The following is a 21195-nucleotide window of genomic DNA, read 5'->3' as shown; positions in this document are numbered from 1 at the left end:
GAAGCAAAACAGGGGCAATTTAATATAAGGTATAAATAAATAAAAAAGAAAAACGTGGGCTCTTGCCCATTTTTGATAACCATCGCTGGTAAAGCAGACAACTGTGGGCTGTAACACCCAGCTGTCAGCTTTAACTTGGCTGGTTATCAAAAATAGAGGTGATCACATGCTGCTTTGTTTTTTTTTAAGTTATTTAAATGAAAGAAGGGAATTTTGTTTACTTACCGTAAATTCCTTTTCTTCTAGCTCCAATTGGGAGACCCAGACAATTGGGTGTATAGCTACTGCCTCCGGAGGCCGCACAAAGTACTACACTTAAAAGTGTAAGGCCCCTCCCCTTCTGGCTATACACCCCCCCGTGGGAGCACGGGTCCCTCAGTTTTAGTGCAAAAGCAAGAAGGAGGAAAGCCAATAACTGTTTCAAAAACAAATTCAATCCGATAAACAATATCGGAGAACGTAACTTATCAACATGAACAACATGTGCACCCGAAAAACAAATACCCTAAGAAAAAACAGGGCGGGTGCTGGGTCTCCCAATTGGAGCTAGAAGAAAAGGAATTTACGGTAAGTAAACAAAATTCCCTTCTTCTTTTTCGCTCCTAATTGGGAGACCCAGACAATTGGGACGTCCAAAAGCAGTCCCTGGGTGGGTAAAAGAATACCTCGTGATCGGGCTGTCAGGCAGCCCTTTCTTACAGGTGGGCCACCGCCGCCTGCAGGACTTGTCTACCTAGGCTGGCATCCGCCGAAGCGTAGGTATGCACCTGATAATGCTTGGTAAAAGTGTGCAGACTCGACCAGGTAGCCGCCTGGCACACCTGCTGAGCCGTAGCCTGATGCCGTAATGCCCAGGACGCACCCACGGCTCTGGTAGAATGGGCCTTCAGTCCAGAAGGAGTCGGAAGCCCAGCAGAACGGTAGGCGTGAAGAATTGGTTCCTTGATCCACCGCGCAAGGGTGGATTTGGAAGCTTGCGACCCTTTATGCTGACCAGCGACCAGGATAAAGAGTGCATCCGAACGGCGCAGAGGCGCCGTGCGGGAAATGTAGATCCTGAGTGCTCTCACCAGGTCCAACAGATGCAAACCCTTTTCAAATTGGTGAACTGGATGCGGACACAAAGATGGTAAAGTGATATCCTGATTGAGATGAAAGGAAGATACCACCTTGGGAAGAAACTCTGGAATTGGACGCAGTACTACCTTGTCTTGGTGAAACACCAGGAAGGGAGATTTGCAAGATAACGCCGCCAGCTCTGACACTCTCCGAAAAGACGTGACCGCCACCAGAAAAGCCACTTTCTGTGAAAGCCGAGAAAAGGAAATCTCCTTCATAGGCTCGAAAGGTGGCTTCTGGAGAGCAATTAGAACCTTGTTCAGATCCCAGGGTTCCAATGGCCGCTTGTAAGGGGGAACGATATGACAAACCCCTTGCAGGAACGTGCGTACCTTAGGAAGTCGCGCCAGGCGCTTCTGAAAGAATACGGATAGCGCAGAGACTTGTCCTTTAAGGGAGCTAAGCGACAAACCTTTTTCCAACCCAGACTGCAGGAAGGAAAGAAAAATAGGCAATGCAAATGGCCAGGGAGAAACTCCCTGAGCAGAGCACCAAGATAAGAATATCTTCCACGTTCTGTGGTAGATCTTGGCGGAGGATGGTTTCCTAGCCTGTCTCATGGTGGCAACAACATCATGAGATAAACCTGAGGTCCCTAGGATCCAGGACTCAATGGCCACACAGTCAGGTTCAGGGCTGCAGAATTCAGATGGAAAAACGGCCCTTGAGACAGCAAGTCTGGACGGCCTGGTAGCGCCCACGGTTGTCCTACCGTGAGATGCCACAGATCCGGGTACCACGACCTCCTTGGCCAGTCTGGAGCGACGAGAATGGCGCAACGGCAATCGGACCTGATTTTGCGGAGCACTCTGGGCAACAATGCCAGAGGTGGGAACACATAAGGTAGTCGGAACTGCGACCAATCCTGAACTAAGGCGTCTGCCGCCAGAGCTCGGTGATCGTGAGACCGTGCCATTAAAACCGGGACCTTGTTGTTGTGCCGTGACGCCATCAGGTCGACGTCCGGCATCCCCCAGCGGCGACAGATCTCCTGAAACACGTCCGGGTGAAGGGACCATTCCCCTGCGTCCATGCCCTGGCGACTGAGAAAGTCTGCTTCCCAGTTTTCCACGCCTGGGATGTGAACTGCGGATATGGTGGATTCTGTGTTTTCCACCCACGTCAGAATCCGCCGGACTTCTTGATCTGAAGGGTGGACTCTCTCTGAGTCCACGTACCCTGAGCCCTGTGGTGAAGAAACACTGCTCCCCACCCTGATAGGCTCGCATCTGTCGTGACCACCGCCCAGGATGGGGGTAGGAACGACTTTCCTTTTGACAATGAGGTGGGAAGAAGCCACCATCGGAGAGAGTCCTTGGCTGCCTGAGAGAGGGAGACATCCCTGTCGAGGGACGTCGACTTCCCGTCCCATTGGCGGAGAATGTCCCATTGTAGAGGGCGCAGATGAAACTGCGCGAAAGGGACTGCTTCCATTGCTGCCACCATCTTCCCTAGGAAATGCATGAGGCGTCTCAAGGAGTGGGACTGGTTCTGCAGGAGAGATTGCACCCCTGTCTGCAGAGAGCACTGCTTGTCCAGTGGAAGCTTCACTATCGCTGAGAGAGTATGAAACTCCATGCCAAGATATGTTAGTGATTGGGTCGGGGTTAGATTTGACTTTGAAAAGTTGATAATCCACCCGAAACTCTGGAGAGTCTTCAGTGCCATGTTCAGACTGTGTTGGCATGCCTCTTGAGAGGGTGCCTTTATAAGTAGATCGTCCAAATACGGGATCACGGAGTGACCCTGCGAGTGCAGGACAGCTACTACTGCTGCCATGACCTTGGTGAAGACCCGAGGGGCTGTTGCCAGCCCGAAAGGTAACGCTACGAACTGCAGGTGTTCGCTTTCTATAACGAAGCGTAGAAAACGCTGATGCTCTGGCGCAATCGTCACGTGAAGATAAGCATCTTTGATGTCTATTGATGCTAAGAAATCTCCTTGAGACATTGAGGCTATGACGGAGCGTAGAGATTCCATCCGGAACCTCCTGGTTTTTACGTGTTTGTTGAGCAACTTTAGATCCAGGACGGGCCGAAAGGACCCGTCCTTCTTTGGCACCACAAAAAGATTGGAGTAAAAACCGTGACCTTGTTCCTGAAGAGGAACGGAAGTCACCACTCCTTCCGCCTTTAGAGCGGCCACCGCCTGCAGCAGAGCATCGGCTCGGTCGGGCGGTGGGGAAGTTCTGAAGAAACGAGTTGGAGGACGAGAGCTGAACTCTATCCTGTACCCGTGAGACAGAATGTCCCTCACCCAACGGTCTTTGACCTGTGACAGCCAAATGTCGCCAAAGCGGGAGAGCCTGCCACCGACCGAGGATGCGGAGAGAGGAGGCTGAAAGTCATGACGAAGCCGTCTTGGTAACGGTTCTTCCTGCTGTCTTTTTTGGGCGTGACTGAGTCCGCCAAGAATCTGAGCCTCTCTGATCCTTTTGAGTCCTTTTGGACGAGGAGAATTGGGACCTGCCTGAGCCTCGAAAGGACCGAAAACCAGACTGACCCCTCCTTTGTTGGGGCTTGTTTTGTCTGTGTTGAGGTAAGGATGAGTCCTTACCCTTGGAGTGTTTAATGATTTCATCCAAACGCTCCCCAAACAATCGGTCACGAGAAAAAGGCAAACTGGTTAAGCACTTCTTGGAAGCAGAATCTGCCTTCCATTCTCTCAACCACAGGGCTCTGCGCAAAACCACGGAGTTGGCTGACGCCACCGCCGTACGGCTCGTAGAGTCCAGGACAGCATTAATCGCGTAAGACGCGAATGCAGACATTTGAGAGGTCAATGGTGCCACCTGCGGGGCAGATGTACGTGTGACCGAGTCGACTTGTATAAGCCCAGCTGAAATAGCTTGGAGTGCCCATACGGCTGCGAAAGCTGGCGCCAACGACGCTCCAATAGCTTCATAGATGGATTTCAGAGCTCCATCTGCCTGTCAGTGGCATCTTTAAGTGCCGCTCCATCTTCTACTGCAACTAAAGATCTAGCTGCAAGCCTGGAGATTGGAGGGTCCACCTTGGGACACTGGGTCCAACCCTTGACCACGTCAGGGGGAAAAGGATAGCGTGTATCTTTAAGCCGTTTAGAAAACCGCTTCTCAGGATAAGCGTGGTGTTTCTGGATTGCATCTCTAAAGTCAGAGTGGTCCAGAAAAGTGCTTAATTTACGCTTGGGATATCTGAAATGGAATTTCTCCTGCTGTGAAGCTGCCTCCTCCGCAGGAGGAGCTGGCGGAGAAATATCTAACATCCTATTGATGGACGCTATAAGATCATTCACTATGGCGTCACCATCCGGTGTATCCAGATTGAGAGCGGTCCCAGGATCAGAATCTTGATCAGTTACATCCGCCTCATCACCCATAGATTCGTCCCGCTGGGATCCTGACCAGTGAGACGAAGTTGAGGGCCCCTCATAACGAGCCCGCTTAGGTTGTCTGGGACTGTCGTCCGAGTCAGAATCGTCACCCTGGGGTGCATGTGACACCCCCGGAGCTTGGAAGTGTTCCAGCTGAGGGGGACCAGGGAGCAATGATGCCACAGTGTCCATGGTCTGAGTTACTGGTCTAGACTGCAATGTTTCAAGAATCTTTGACATGGTCATAGACAATCTGTCAGCAAAAGCTGCAAACTCCGTTCCTGTCACCTGGACAGCATTCACAGGTGGTACACCCTGGGTCACGTCCAGCAGAGTTGCACAGGGGCACAGGGGCCGAGCACTGCACACAATGGGGGTCAGTGGAACCTGCCGGTAGAGCAGCCCCACATGCGGTACAGGCAGCATATAATGTCTGTGCCTTGGCACCCTTGCGTTTTGCGGACGACATGCTGTTGCCTCCTTGTAATCTAGGAGGGTATATAGCCGAGAATCACCAGCGACCGTACAGTACAAAGTATTTGCAAACACAAAATACTCAGTATACAAACGGCACAAGTGGGGGTGAGCCCTTGAGGCTGCTTACCGCCCGCTGAACAGCGGGTATGAGGCCGTAGAATCCCGTGTCTGGGTCTCCCCGTCTCCCCTCTGCAGCTCAGCGTGCAGGCAGGAATGGCTGCCGGCGTTCTGTGAAGAGGGGCGGACCGTGGGCGTGCCACAGACAAAGTGCGGGAAACTGCGTCCTACTGTGCCTGGTGTGAGGGCTGGAGTATGTAAAAAAGACTCCAGCCCTCAGCGCTGATGCTCTGTACAGCGTCCCGCCCTCCTCCTGACTGGCAGGTGCGGAGGCGGGAACGAACGAACTAGGCCGCAAAAGCCGGGGACTGTAGTAATAAGCGCGGCCGTGATATATGCACGGTCAGCGCGGAAGTCCCCGGCGCACCACAAGTCCCAGCCGCGTCGCAGTCCCAGCGGCCGGCGCGACCGTTCTCCCTGAGTCTACCCACTCAGCTAAGGTGAAGTGAGGAAATGGCACAGGCGCAGCAGCGCTGTTGTCCCCGGCGCACTACACACCCAGCAATGCTGCGGTGTGCGCGCGTATGCACGGGGACACAGAGTACTTTGACGGAGCAGGGCCATGTCCCTGACGATACTCAGCTCCATATCCAGCGGCTTCTCCAGGGGCTGCGGATGGAGCACGGTCTCAGTGCCTGGAGACCGGTAAAATCCCACTTCGCCCAGAGCCCTAATGGGGATGGGGAAGGAATCAGCATGTGGGCTCCAGCCTCCGTACCCGCAATGGGTACCTCAACCTTAACAAGCACCACCGACAGAAAGTGGGGTGAGAAGGGAGCATGCTGGGGGCCCTGTATGGGCCCTCTTTTCTTCCATCCGACATAGTCAGCAGCTGCTGCTGACTAAACAGTGGAGCTATGCGTGCGTGTCTGACCTCCTTCGCACAAAGCAAAAACTGAGGGACCCGTGCTCCCACGGGGGGGTGTATAGCCAGAAGGGGAGGGGCCTTACACTTTTAAGTGTAGTACTTTGTGCGGCCTCCGGAGGCAGTAGCTATACACCCAATTGTCTGGGTCTCCCAATTAGGAGCGAAAAAGAAAACTTTCTACCAGAGAGCTCACGTGTTCACTAGGAATTGAAATGTATTATATTCATGGGCTTAAAAAATGAATGTAATTAGCTGAGAGCTTATCAGATTTATTTGATTCCATTAGACATATTTTATTTTAGGAGGGAGCAGGCACTGAACATAAAGCAAACCACATAGTACTTTTGTGTTATTTGAAGCAGTGAGAATAAATATAAGAGAAAAAACTGCCCACTTTGGACCTGGTGACAGGTCCTCTATTAAAAACACATTGAAGGGAACCAATCATCAGGATTTTCATATATAAAGTAAAGCCAGTGCTATATAGGCACTAGGATGCTGAATGAAAGCATACCTTCTCTTCTGAGATTGAATGTTTTATTTCAGAAATATGTGCAAGTAAAGTTCTAGAAATGCACTGCTATTTGATTGACAGGTGCAACAGGGCAGTAATATGTGGGTTGTGTCTTGCTATCTATTCCCGCCTCTGTCTGCCTGCTTGGCCTTTCTCCCTGTGTCGCTGTCATAGACGTTAATTCACAGACAGACAGACTGCGTTGGGAATAGATAGCAAGACCCGACTCACATTTTCCCTTCCTGTTGCACCTGTCAATCAAATAGCAGTGCATTAATGGAACTTTATGTGCAAATATTTCTGAAATAAAACAACCAATCTTAGAACAATAGCTATGCTTATATTCAGCATTCTAGTGCCAGTATAACACTGGCTTTACTTTATATGTGCAAACCTGCTGGTTGGTTCCCTTTAAATCCTATTGGAGCTGTATCAATCTACATGCAGTTGGCTAATCCAAGTGGTTTCTGGGCTCCAAGGATTTGATACATTGCATGAAAACTCCTATTACCTATAGTGAGAAGTTTATACTTTTCCATTTGCCACCTACTGTCATGACTGCAGCGATCCTTTTGGCAATAGTTGGGGTAATTTGAAATGCGTGAGCTATTCTCCATCCCTGTAGATCGAATATAGCCTTTATGCCGTTCCTCTGAGTCTCTGCTTCTTTTACTATAAGCTCAGATGTTATGAGGCTCACCCGAAATACCTCATATGCTGTAAACTGCTTTGGGTCCCATTTTTCTACAAAAGTTGAAAAAATGTATATAAACAGATAAGTTCATAATAAGTAATATATTTCTAATAGGGTCTACTATTATTGTTCATGAGATAACAGATTACTGTAAGTTACATCAAAGAAAGACTGATGGCACAGCCTACCTTTCTAATGTGAACAGGTACAAACTGAACATGAAACATCGTAACAAAAAGGAGACAGTTGCATTCTTTAGTGCTAAGATATGTGGAACAATGAATATAGGAATATAGACATGCTTTACTGCTATGAAAAAACATGTAAAAATTGAGATACTTAGCACACAAAAATGGCCAGTTTTATGTGAGCCCAACAGCCAACTGTAAGGCGACAATTTGCACCTGTTCACATTAGAAAGGTAGGATGTGCCATTAGTCTTTTTCTTAAGCCCGCTTTACACGCTGCAATGTATCTTACAATGTGTCGGTGGGGTCACGTCGTAAGTGACGCACTTTCGGCATTGTAAGTACATTGCAGTGTGTGACAGCTACGTGCGATTGCGATTGAACGCTAAAACGTTCATCGCATACACATCATACCTTTCTCTAGAATTGCACGTCAGATTGTTCATCGTACCCGGGCTAGCACACATTGCAGTATGTGCCCCCCTGGGAACAATGAACAGATCTTACCAGCGTCCTGCGGCTCCCGGCCCACAATGCGGAAGGAAGGAGGTGGGTGGGATGTTTACGTCCCGCTTAGCTCCGCCCCACCGCTTCTATTGGCCGGCTGCCGTGTGACGTCGCTGTGACGCCGAATGTCCCTCCCACTCCAGGAAGTGGACGTTCGCCGCCCACAGTGAGGTCGTATGGACGGGTAAGTATGTGTGACGGGGGTTACTCGTATGTGCGGCACGTTCAACAAATTGAACATGCCACACATACGATGGGGGCGTTGCAAATCGCATACGAAATCGTATGCGAAATTGCAACATGTAAAGCAGGCTTTAGACTACAAGGTCATACCTTTTGATTGAGCACCCGTACTCTTCAGCCTTAGTCGATTTTAATTCTCCATTTGCATGTTCCAGTCCGCCCATAAATTGTACGTTTTTTAACCCAAAGAGAGGCATTAGCTTGCTGGGGACCTAACAAAATGAGGTCGCCTTGCCGTTGGCCGTTTGGCTCACATAAATCTGGCCATTTTTGTGTGCTAAGTATCTCAATTTTTACACGTTTTCTATAGCAGTAATGCATGTCTATATTCCTATATTCATTGTTTCACATATCTTATCACTACAGAATACGGTCTCCTTTTTGTAAGCTATATCAGACATCAGGAATGACACAGAACATAGGGAAGTCTTGCGGAGTGTGCACATGTTGCATTTCTGTTGCGTTTTTTATGCAGTATATTTGATGTATAAAAGTATAAAATATGCAATGTTTTACTGTACCAGAAAAATCACAGATTTCTGAAATCTCAGGCACATGCTCAGTGTTTTTTTTTTCTATGAGTATTTTGAGCCATGCTGTGTTTTTGCCAAGCCGCAGCATGTCAATTCTTTCAGGGATTTTGTAGCATTTTTCACACTGGGAGAAAAATGCAAGAAAAAGTGCTGCAAAAAAACACATATTGTGCACACTATGGTTTTTGGTGCAGAAAATGCGCTGCAAAAACGCAAGGGATAGGATGTAATGTTCTGAATATTCTACATGACGGGGTACATTACCTCTTACATTACTCAGCTGATACCTCTTTTTAAAGGGAACTAGTTGGAAACTTTAACCTCCCCACCCACCTCCTCTTACAAATGATTTTATGATTATGTAGCCCTTTAAAAAAATAAACCAGTCTATTCCTTTATGGCCCAACAGCACTGCACTAGCAGGGAGAAATCTTGGTTTAGACGTGTGTCTCAAAGTGCATTGGAGCGTTACGATGCGTTTCTGGCTTCTCAGCCTCATCTATTTTTTTCTACCTAGTACCACCATCCCCTGGCTGATTGACAACAGGTCAGTAACCATGTACCAGAGCAAACAACCTGTCCATCAACCAGAGGAGGATGATGGTAGATAAAAAAATACAGTATGAGGCTAAGAAGCTAGAAGTGCATCATCATGCCCGAATGCACTACCAGACAAATCCTCAAAATGTGATTTCTTGCTGCTGGAGCATTGCTTTGAGGTCATTGCATGATTGGGATTAAAGGGAAAAAGTCATAAAGATCAACTCTTCCCAAACCACATATATGGGCTTACAGGTCTTTGAAATGTAAATCCACAGACACCTTTATATCTTCTCTATGTTGCTGCTTTCCTGAGAAATCAACATTTTCATTCATGTGTATATGAGGTGTTAATGAGAATCAGTCAGCAGGTTGTTGCTATGTAATCTCAAGACAGCATGCTGTACAGGAAAAACAGATTTAAGCAATGTCCCTCTTGCAATGTGTTTTAGTTTCAGGAGATTATCATTGCTGTAATAGGTCAGCTACAGCAGTGTGAGAGCCCTAGTCTGACATGCCCCCTTCTGTGATTAGCTTCTCACTGTCTATAGACATTGTACATAGAGAGCCTCGTGTGGACGAGGGCAGCTTTCTCAGCTCTGCTGCATAGCGCAATCTAAAAACTCTGATTGTGTCAGAACCACTGCATCCAGTAAACTAATGCGGGCGTCACACGGTACGATCTATCGTGCGATCGCACGAGCGATCATACCCGCCCCCGTCGTTTGTGCGTCACGGGCAAATCGCTGCCCGTGTCGCACAAAGTCATTAAACCGCCGTCACACGTACTTACCTGCAGAGAGACCTCGCTGTGGGCGGCAAACATCCTCTTCCTGAAGGGGGAGGGACATTCGGCGTCACAGCGACGTCACACAGTGCCCGCCCAATAGAAGCGGAGGGGCGGAGATGAGCGGGACGTAAACATCCTGCCCACCTCCTTCCTTCCGCATTGCCGGCGGGTGCCGCGGGACGCTGGTAAGCTGTGTTCATCGTTCCCGGGGTGTCACACAGAGCAATGTGTGCTGCCCCGGGTACGATGAACAACCGGCGCCATGAAAAATAAACGATTTTTTAAAAATAAGCGACGAGTACACGACTCACGATTTGTGACCGATCCAGCGTCGCTCGGAGGTGTCACACGAAATTACGTCGCAAACAATGCCGGATGTGCGTCACGAAAACCGTGACCCCCGACGATGCATCGCGTGATAGATCGTCTCGTGTGACGCCCGCATAAGTGTTACATACTTTGATTAATGGTCTCTTTACCTACATCATGCTGCACTCAGATGATGTAGGGAAAAAAACTTCTGACAAACGTTCTTTAAGTACTCTGGGTGTAAAAGAGCACTTAGAAAGTCTCTACCTGTAGAATATTTTTTTCCCCGCCCTGTACCAGCTTCTTTAGTTTGATTGATAACTCACTGTCTCATTTCCTTCCCTGGAATCACACAGACAATAAGTTATTAATCAAGCTAAAGAGGTTGGTCTCCATATGAATGAAAATGATAACTTCTCAGAAAAGCAGCAACAGACAGAATATTTAAAGGTGTCAATGGATTTTCATTTCTTTTTATTTGCCCATAACAGCAAGGTTTCGGTCTATATGTGGACCTTTTTCACCTACATATGGACCAAAACATTACTGTTATGGGCAAATAAAAAGACAGTTTTTTTCTGAGATTAACCTGTGATGTGCTGCTTCTAATTCTTTTCATTCAGATTGGACTTTGCCAGGGAAGGTTTACGTCCTCCTGCCTTCATGCTGGTGCTGTGTCTATTTTGTATTTATATATAATGATATACATACACATATATATATAGCACATATCATTTCTATTTACCAATTCTATAAATAAGAACTTTGCTTCCATAAGCATCTCTTGACTTCAGTACAGCATGGTAGCCGGCACCATACAATTCAAGGAGAGGCGATGGGCGTAAGTCCGCACTGATTTCCGGACACTCTTTCCTCCACTTGTGATAGTTTTTCAACAGCTGAAAAATAAATAGAAATGTTAGCGTGAATGTAAAATGAGGCAGATCATGGCTGTGATTGGGGTGATTCACGCTGCCACTAATCTTCTGGTGACAGCTGCTCCCATTTATCATCTGACTCTTTTTGATGTAGTAAAACCTAACATTCCTTGATGTTAAACAGTGAACTGTCAAACAATGAATAGAACCACCCACCGGACTCGAGGTCACTGGGTTACCTGTCATGCTAGGTACGGGGAAGTACCAAGCAAACGGCGGAAGGGAAACCCTGTGTCTAGGGAAAGGGAAGATGGTGACCCTCTAACCAAAACTATTGCTGCTCCCTGGGGTCCCTCACCACCCTAGATAGGTTCTGCACTTATGCATCTAGTCGGATACCTGATCCTAGGTAAGCCCAGTGCTGGGCCTGAAATAGGGGACGGATGGGATGAGCTCTTCATCAACCCCACTAAACACTATAGACAACACAAGGAGGACAAACAGGGTTAAAGTGCATGAACAACTTATCTACACATGACACAGGTAGAAGTTCAGTAAAGGTTTCGGCAACAATACTACTGAGGAGTACAAGCCACCTGCTTGCAACCAAGACTTGAATAAACTGAAAGATATCACCAGTAGACGGAAGGAAGGGGGATTTAAGCACCAAGAAAAATGCTGATGATCAGCAGCTGGGTGGAAGGCGAGCTCCTGCTGGATCCAAAAGGGGGAGAGATGAATCCAGCAGGAAAGCTACCTACACCAATGAATACTGACAGCAGGAACAATGGAAGTCAGGGACCATTCTGCGCAGCCAAATGCTGTGACCTTCTACGGTCAGAAACCACATGACTGTCACCGGTGACATTACCACAACAGAAAGTGGCCTCTCCTATTCTTGGGGTCAGAAGGTCATAGTTCTTGGTTACACGCACGCCTGCGCGGTTGGATCTGCTTTGCTTTCCTGTTAAAGGGAACCTGTCAGCAGAAATGTCCCCTAAAACCTAACAGATTCCCCCTCTGCAGCTCGTGGGCTGCATTCTAGAAAGGTCCCTGTTATGATTGTGCCCACTTTCTGACCGAAAAAAAGTGTTTATAAAGTTGTACCTTTTTGGCTTCTGATTCTGTAAATCCGTCACGGGGGCGGGCAGCCTGATGGCCGTTATTCTGCCCCCTGGTCCTGTATGCCGCCCCCATCGCTGATTTCAATACTTCTGGACGCCGCCCACTGCTCCAGCCATCCCCGCGCATGCCCAGTGCCCATCTCTCGGGGATGAGCACTGTGCCCAGCGTCACGTGCACGCAGGGTTAAGATTATGGGCGGTGCTGTGATGTTTATTCCTAAGCAACCGCCCATAATCGCGGGACCGCGCTTTCGGTGTAGTCACTGCTCCGCGCTCTTCCCATCTATTTCCTGCCTCGGGGCAAGATGGGAAGGAGGCGAAGTGAGGTCAGCAGCAGCGCGCTTGCGCAGAAAGAAGCAGGCCGAGGGGGAAAGCGCGGTCCCGCGATTATGGGCGGTTGCTTAGGAATAAACATCACAGCACCGCCCATAATCTTAACCCTGCGTGCACGTCACCAGCGGTGACGCTGGGCACAGTGCTCATCCCCGAGAGATGGGCACTGGGCATGCGCGGGGATGGCTGGAGCAGTGGGCGGCGTCCAGAAGTATTGAAATCAGCGATGGGGGCGGCATACAGGACCAGGGGGCAGAATAACGGCCATCAGGCAGCCCGCCCCCGTGACGGATTTACAGAATCAGAAGCCAAAAAGGTACAACTTTATAAACACTTTTTTTCGGTCAGAAAGTGGGCACAATCATAACAGGGACCTTTATAGAATGCAGCCCAGGAGCTGCAGAGGGGGAATCTGTTAGGTTTTAGGGGACATTTCTGCTGACAGGTTCCCTTTAACCATACAGATTTCCCTTGTGCTGGTGCTGCAAGGGTTAAAGCTGCTCTTTTGTCTCCTGGTCTATATCAGCTGTTCTGTTTTATCTACTACAGTCTGGTACAACTACTCACCTCTTAGCCTGGGTAATTGCCAGTGATGGCCTGCTATACCTTTGGTATCGGCATGTAGATGTGAGCCATGGAACCATGCCATCACCGGAGAGGAGTACAGGCTTTGTTATTTTGTGAAGGAAAATATGAGAGATCGCTGCTGAGTCACAGGTTTTGTGACGCACCAGTGACCTCATCAGCGATCTCGCTGTGTGTGACACTAAGCAGGGACCTGGCCCCTGCTGTGAAATCGCTGATCGTTACACACAGTGCTGGTTCATATTTGGCTCGTTGCTCTCCCGCTGTGAAGCACACATCGCTGTGTTTGACAGCGAGAGAGCAACGATCTGAATGTGCAGGGAGCAGGGAGCCGGCGTCTGGAAGCTGCAGACGCTGGTAACCAAGGTACACATTGGGTAACCAAGCAAAGCGCTTTGCTTGGTTACCCGATATTTACCTTGGTTACTAGCGTACGCCGCTCTCAGGCTGCCAGTGCTGGCTCCTTGCTCCCTGCACACGTAGCCAGAGTACACATCGGGTAACTAAGCGAAGTGCTTTGCTTAGTAACCCAATGTTTACCCTGGCTTCGAGTGCAGGAAATCAGCGCTAAGCGGTGTGCGCTGGTAACCAGGGTAAATATTGGGTAACCAAGCAAAGCATTTTGCTTAGTTACCCAATATTTACCTTGGTTACTTAGCGCAGCATCGTTTCCACGGGTCGCTGGTGAGATCTGCCTGATTGACAGCTCACCAGCGACCATGTAGCGACGCACCAGCGATCCTGACGAGGTCATATCGTGGATGGAATCGCTGGTACGTCGTTTAGTGAGACGGTACCCTTACTACTAGAAAACCCCTTTTTATGATCCATTTGCCAGACATAGATCTCTCTGATAATCTCTGTCCAGAGTTCATTTTAAATGAAAGAGGGTGTTATCAGCGTGAGACATGTAGATCAAGAGAACAGACTGTCAGTCATTACAAGTCTCACACTGGTAGTGTGCTTTTTTGCTTAAAATTTACCTGTACGTAAAATGGTAATCTGCGGGTAAATACTGGTTTAAATATGTGCAAGTCTCTAGTTCGCACTGAAACAAAATGAAGAGCAGAGCGGAATGTCAGTCAAGAAGTGATGGTCAGGTTACCGCACGCTCACTGATTGTGAGTGAATCTCTGTCATTCTGGGCCTAGGAGTCCAGATATCACTACCACTATTTCGATTAAATACATGATGCTCAATGGGCACCAAGTACAAAACCCAGTGAGCGGCAATCATGTAACTAACCACGTGCCTGCAGGGCGTCCTGCACCAGAGTTGCTGGGTTATAACAGACCCAGATCAGGTAGAAAATAAATGATTATTTGCAGAGTGCACTAATCTGCTTCCAGGATATAAAGCTCCATTTACAGCTCCGTGATATTACACCGATGCAATCTTTGGGTGTAATCATTCATTCCAGCTTAGGATTGGATTTCTTCGGCAGAGGTATAGTGTTTGTGTATACCACAGTTCCACCTTTATTTGCTGGCTTCACGTATGCATTGTGAATTTATTGACAGTGTGCCGCTCCTTTATTACACAGTGTAAGAATAAAATGTATTTCCTTGTGTAGTGCGAGATGTTCTTCCCTATGTGTCGGATACCATGTAGCTTAAAGAGGTTGTCCAAACTCGGGATAAATGTTTGGTATCACTCTATGTAACCCCAAAAGGGCAAATCTTGACCGCAAGGTACTGCACGCTGTCATGACCTCCCGTTATTCTATGTGACCACATGTACGTGATTTGCATACTTTCAGTCAAGCATACTTTTAGTGAAGTGATGACTAGCCTCGTTAAGGTTCTCTTAATAGGAGTGAAGTGCAAATCTCATACATTTGGCCATGGGATTGCCCCTTCACACAGGGAATACCAGGAAATCGTGACAAAGTGCTACAAATTTTCTGTCACGATTTGGCAGCAAGCACTCATATGAATGCAAATTTTTGTCTCAAGCAAAGATAAGCCCTTTAAATTGTATATATGTCAAAATGACAATTGTATAGTGGGGAACGAGGGCTCCTAAGCGGTTTCTCAAGCTGGGGGACCCTATGCTATCCCTAACCTCAGGGATACTCATGATGGTGGGGATGCCCGAGTCTCCTTCCTGGCCCTGCTTTTGATAATTCCTGAGCTGATTCTCCCTCCCCCTACCCCAGAGGAGGGACTGGACAGGAGTGTGATGAAACCCAGAAATAAAGACAGACAAGGGAAAATCAAATCTCTGTCATATAGCACACACACAAAAAGTAAAGGCAATAAGATGTACAGGAGGAAAAACAAGAGCAGGAAGGAAGCTACAAAATAGGAAAGAAAAATTTTATATCACCTCACCACTTCAGAAGTGGGAGGAGGAGGTCTAGCGGATTTCGTTAATTCAGTGCACGGAAACCTGTGGCCAGTATCCACATAGAGGCACGAGAACAAAGAGAGTGAAGATTCAGCACCGTATAAAATTCAAAATTCCATCTTTGTTTCTTTATGATTAAAAAGCAAAAAGGGGGAATAGGGAGTTACAACGCGTCTTGTGTGTTACGCTTTCAATATGGAGATTGTGTAACTCCCTATCCCCCCCCCCTTTTGCTTTTTAATCATGAAGATATAAAGAAGGAATTTAGATTTTTATACAGTGCTGGATCTTCACTCTCTTTTTCCACAAAATAGGGGTAAACTCAACAAACCACACCAAACAATGAGCAAAACTTTCACCAGAGAGTCTGGGACACCACACCTCACAGACCAACATCGAATAAACTATAGCCAGCATGGGTGGAAGGTTTCTACCAGCATAAAATTGGAGGGGAGCAGGTGTGATAGGCCATCCCAGAACACGTGAGAAAACAGACTAGCAGAGATTAACTTTTGCTAGCCTGCTTATGAATCAGCACACGGCAGGTCAACGCCAGAGTCTGCCCGTGTTGATCCCAGAGACCAGAGAAATCAGGAGAAATGTCACAATCTGCAATCTTAACAGCACCCGTGATGAAATGACAGTCAGTGAAGTTTGGGCAAAACTCCGTGTGACAATATACTTAAATATACTATATGTGTACAAGTGTTAATATTTATGTATAGATACAGTCAGGGCCAGAAATATTTGGACAGTGACACAAGTTTTGTTATTTTAGCTGTTTACAAAAACATGTTCAGAAATACAATTATATATATAATATGGGCTGAAAGTGCACACTCCCAGCTGCAATATGAGAGTTTTCACATCCAAATCGGAGAAAGGGTTTAGGAATCATAGCTCTGTAATGCATAGCCTCCTCTTTTTCAAGGGACCAAAAGTAATTGGACAAGGGACTCTAAGGGCTGCAATTAACTCTGAAGGCGTCTCCCTCGTTAACCTGTAATCAATGAAGTAGTTAAAAGGTCTGGGGTTGATTACAGGTGTGGGGTTTTGCATTTGGAAGCTGTTGCTGTGACCAGACAACATGCGGTCTAAGGAACTCTCAATTGAGGTGAAGCAGAACATCCTGAGGCTGAAAAAAAAGAAAAAATCCATCAGAGAGATAGCAGACATGCTTGGAGTAGCAAAATCAACAGTCGGGTACATTCTGAGAAAAAAGGAATTGACTGGTGAGCTTAGGAACTCAAAAAGGCCTGGGCGTCCACGGATGACAACAGTGGTGGATGATCGCCGCATACTTTCTTTGGTGAAGAAGAACCCGTTCACAACATCAACTGAAGTCCAGAACACTCTCAGTGAAGTAGGTGTATCTGTCTCTAAGTCAACAGTAAAGAGAAGACTCCATGAAAGTAAATACAAAGGGTTCACATCAAGATGCAAACCATTCATCAATTCCAAAAATAGACAGGCCAGAGTTAAATTTGCTGAAAAACTCCTCATGAAGCCAGCTCAGTTCTGGAAAAGTATTCTATGGACAGATGAGACAAAGATCAACCTGTACCAGAATGATGGAAAGAAAAAAGTTTGGAGAAGAAAGGGAACGGCACATGATCCAAGGCACACCACATCCTCTGTAAAACATGGTGGAGGCAACGTGATGGCATGGGCATGCATGGCTTTCAATGGCACTGGGTCACTTGTGTTTATTGATGACATAACAGCAGACAAGAGTAGCCGGATGAATTCTGAAGTGTACCGGGATATACTTTCAGCCCAGATTCAGCCAAATGCCGCAAAGTTGATCGGACGGCACTTCATAGTACAGATGGACAATGACCCCAAGCATACAGCCAAAGCTACCCAGGAGTTCATGAGTGCAAAAAAGTGGAACATTCTGCAATGGCCAAGTCAATCACCAGATCTTAACCCAATTGAGCATGCATTTCACTTGCTCAAATCCAGACTTAAGACGGAAAGACCCACAAACAAGCAAGACCTGAAGGCTGCGGCTGTAAAGGCCTGGCAAAGCATTAAGAAGGAGGAAACCCAGCGTTTGGTGATGTCCATGGGTTCCAGACTTAAGGCAGTGATTGCCTCCAAAGGATTCGCAACAAAATATTGAAAATAAAAATATTTTGTTTGGGTTTGGTTTATTTGTCCAATTACTTTTGACCTCCTAAAATGTGGAGTGTTTGTAAAGAAATGTGTACAATTCCTACAATTTCTATCAGATATTTTTGTTCAAACCTTCAAATTAAACGTTACAATCTGCACTTGAATTCTGTTGTAGAGGTTTCATTTCAAATCCAATGTGGTGGCATGCAGAGCCCAACTCGCGAAAATTGTGTCACTGTCCAAATATTTCTGGACCTAACTGTATACTCTATATACTAAAATACAGTATATCACAAACATTATATGTAAAAAGCAGCAAAAAAACAATAGGTAGAGCTAGTATTATTGTCTTAGTAATATTATACACAGAAATAGAGATATAGTACCCTTTTGGCAGTGTCAAACCACAGAAATTCTCAGACACGTGGAATTGCCAAAAATTCATGTGCAACTTGCTACTTTTCAACTGGGATTTTGCTGTGTAAAAATAAACAGCCAAATTGCATTCAAGTGACAGTCGCATGAAATTTGCAATATAGTCTATGGTAAGTTATATTGATCTGTGCTGTGCAACCGGTGATAAAAAGGCTGGGGCTATATACAGATTTTGGCAGCGACACAAGTCACGTGCCCGAAAATCGCTCCCAGGAGCTGCTACATAGATGTGATGCTGATGAATGGGGTCACATACCCGCCAGGTACTGCGACAAGCAAGTCGTTAAAAGGCAAAATCAGTTGGACCTTTTGTGACTTGCTTGTCACGGTCACAGTACCTTGTGGGTTGCACGTCAGCGTCACTCACCTGCACTACACTGTGATAAAGCAGCAGCACAGACCGTTTTTTGGCTACATGACCTGTGTTGCAATCAAATTCGCCTTGTAGCCCCAGCCAAAATCAAATATTTGTAAATGTTTACAACACTGTCACAGATTACAATGCCACACCATGCAATGTCATCATGCACAAGCGCAATCTCAGTGTTACGTGACGTGTGGATTTACTGTACATGAGTAGGACTTTCAATACTAAGTGTAGCATTGTCATGCATTCCCCTACAGCCGCCACATGTTAAAAGGTAGGAGATGCTGTGGAGCATTGACTGCACAGATCCCCATATACCTCACTCTTAAGGGGGCTTTACACGCAACGACATCGCTAACGAGATGTCGTTGGGGTCACGGAATTGGTGACGCACATCCGTCCTCCGGCGACGTCGTTGCGCGTGAAATGTACTAACGACTTCTAACGATCAAAATTAATCACCTAATCGTTGATCGTTAACACGTCGTTCTAATCCCAAATATCGTTGCTGTTGCAGGACGCAGGTTGTTCGTCGTTCCTAAGGCAGCACACACCGGTATGTGTGACACCCCAGGAACGTGAACAACACCGTACCTGCGTCCTCCGGCAACGAGGTGGGCGTCACTTTCTTTCGGCTGCTCTCCGCCCCTCCGCTTTATTGGACGGCTGCCATGTGACACCGCACGGACCTCCCCCTTAGAAAGGAGGCAGTTCACCGGCCACAGCGACGTCACTAGGCAGGTAAGTACGTGTAACGGGGACTAATGATATTGTGCACCACGGGCAGCGATTTGCCCGTGACGCACAACCGACGTGTAAAGCAGCCTTTACGAAAAGCTCGGTCACAAAGGGCAACACAAAAAAGCAGTTTTGGCTACAGCGGTCACGTGCCCTTTAGTTGTGATGTCACCACTGCTGGACCTGCAGAGGGTGAATAATGCAGATTTTATTAATTTTAACTAGTGTTGCGGGCGGAGGGGACGCGCTCGCCACGCTCGGGTCCGGGGCTTCTGCTGCTGCTGCTCGATGGCTCGAGCGGTGGGCTGGACCCGGGGACTCGAGCAGCGCTCCTCACTCGTGAGTGAAAAGGGATGGTTTGTTTAGGGGGATAGTTCGTGACGCCACCCACGGGTCATGGTGATTATTAGCACCACCGCTGCTGGTGACCGGGATCCCGGGAAGGATGGTAGAGAGCAGCTAGGATGTTGTCCCCTCCGTGGGTCCCTACCCCCAAAATAATAAAATCTGCATTATTCACCCTCTGCAGGTCCAGCAGTGGTGACGTCACAACTAAAGGGCACGTGACCGGAGTGGTGATCCCGGGGCCCGGTGGTGATACGGGGAGGCTGGATGGCTGGGGGGTGCAGGGTTGCAGGGACAGCGCGGCGCGGTGCCGGATGGCACTGGTGTACTCACTCAGACAGTCAATGATAGTCTCTGGTAAACCAAACGGCTGGACAGACGGGTCCCGCAGCCGGCTGCAGTGTTGTGCTCTCCCTGGACGGCTGATGGTGGCTGTCTTTCCCTGCACCTGTTAGAATGTTCTGACTCCTGTGGTTGCCCACCGGTAGTCCGCTCCCCGGCGTATAGGTGCCGTAGGAGCCCGTTTTGCCCACAGGCGCTGGCCCTTGGATCTCTAGCCTATGGCGGTGGCTGTATATCCTCTCGGTGTGGACTGTTGCCTTCTGTCGGGTCTTGGTTGTTGGGAAATCACTGGGGTTCCTGTCACACTCGGATTTGACTATTGTCGGCGGCTCCAAGCCTGGTCGGGGTCCGATGGCCCTGCCTGTGTGCTTAACTTCACTCCGCTCCACAGTTCGGTACCGGCGGGCCACCGCCCGACCCCGGTCCTACGGTTCTGCAGAGGTCTACTACCTCCTGCAGACGGCCACCACCGTCTGCCAACCTTGCTGTCAGTGCCTGGGCTCCGACCCAGACACTTGCAGTTTCTGTTCTCTCGCTTTCACCTCCAAACTGAACTGTCTGCTTTTCCCGCCTCCAGACCTGTGAACTCCTCGGTGGGTGGGGCCAACCGCTTGGCTCCGCCCCACCTGGTGTGGACATCAGACCCTGGTGGGAGACAACAAGGGTTTTTGGTTGACTGGTGTAACTGTCTAGGGTAGGGGGTGTGTATGGTGTTATGTCTGTGACTACCTGGCTAGTCCAGGGCGTCACATTCCCCCTTGGTGAAATGCAGACCGTCCGCGGGCTGCCCGTCCACCGGTTTTATTTTGTTTTCTGCAAAATATAAATTAACATGTAAACATTCAACATAAGCATATTTTCATTCTTCCCTTACGGGAATGGCACTTTAACGTTAACGGTAAACATTTTTATTACTAAAGGACGGGTTCATGGTCATCCGCTCCCCCACCCAAGCAACCTAAACCTTGATGCTTCCCCTAAGAAACGGGCAGCACCCCTTTACCCCAGTCCTGGACCAGGTTACCCGAGCGGGAACGGGTACGGTATCTCGCACCCGGCTGTCACTTCAGGAGACCCCACGTCCAGGGGGGGCCCCTGACCCCCGGAGGATTGCCACCGGTTCTGGTGGTGGCCGGACCCCAGCCTGCTCCGCTGCAGGTCCCTCCTCTCCGGAGACGGTACAGAACGGAAAACGGCCCACAAACTATTTACAAGCCCACAAGTTTGTGGGTGGCCTGCAAGTTCTTGGCCTTGTCCATGAGCAGTTTCTCATGTGGGTGGTAAACACATAGGGTCCCTCCGGGGACAACTTGCCGGCAACGGCCGGG

General features: G+C 48.2%; 1 protein-coding gene across 1 annotated transcript in view; it reads right to left on the bottom strand.

Annotated features, from left to right (window-relative positions):
- TTPA (alpha tocopherol transfer protein) overlaps positions 1–21195 on the bottom strand; it is a 65682-nt gene that overhangs the window by 15581 nt on the left and 28906 nt on the right. The window contains exons 2-3 of the mRNA XM_075353239.1: positions 10999–11152; positions 7000–7193 (exon numbers count right to left, since the gene is read on the bottom strand). Coding sequence (XP_075209354.1) covers positions 7000–7193; positions 10999–11152 — 348 coding nt within the window. The remainder of the gene's footprint in view (positions 1–6999; positions 7194–10998; positions 11153–21195) is intronic.

The sequence above is a fragment of the Anomaloglossus baeobatrachus genome, chromosome 6 (assembly GCF_048569485.1).
Source record: "Anomaloglossus baeobatrachus isolate aAnoBae1 chromosome 6, aAnoBae1.hap1, whole genome shotgun sequence".
Taxonomy (NCBI): domain Eukaryota; kingdom Metazoa; phylum Chordata; class Amphibia; order Anura; family Aromobatidae; genus Anomaloglossus; species Anomaloglossus baeobatrachus.
Note: the sequence above shows the minus strand (reverse complement) of the source record. Positions and strands in the feature narration are given on the sequence as shown.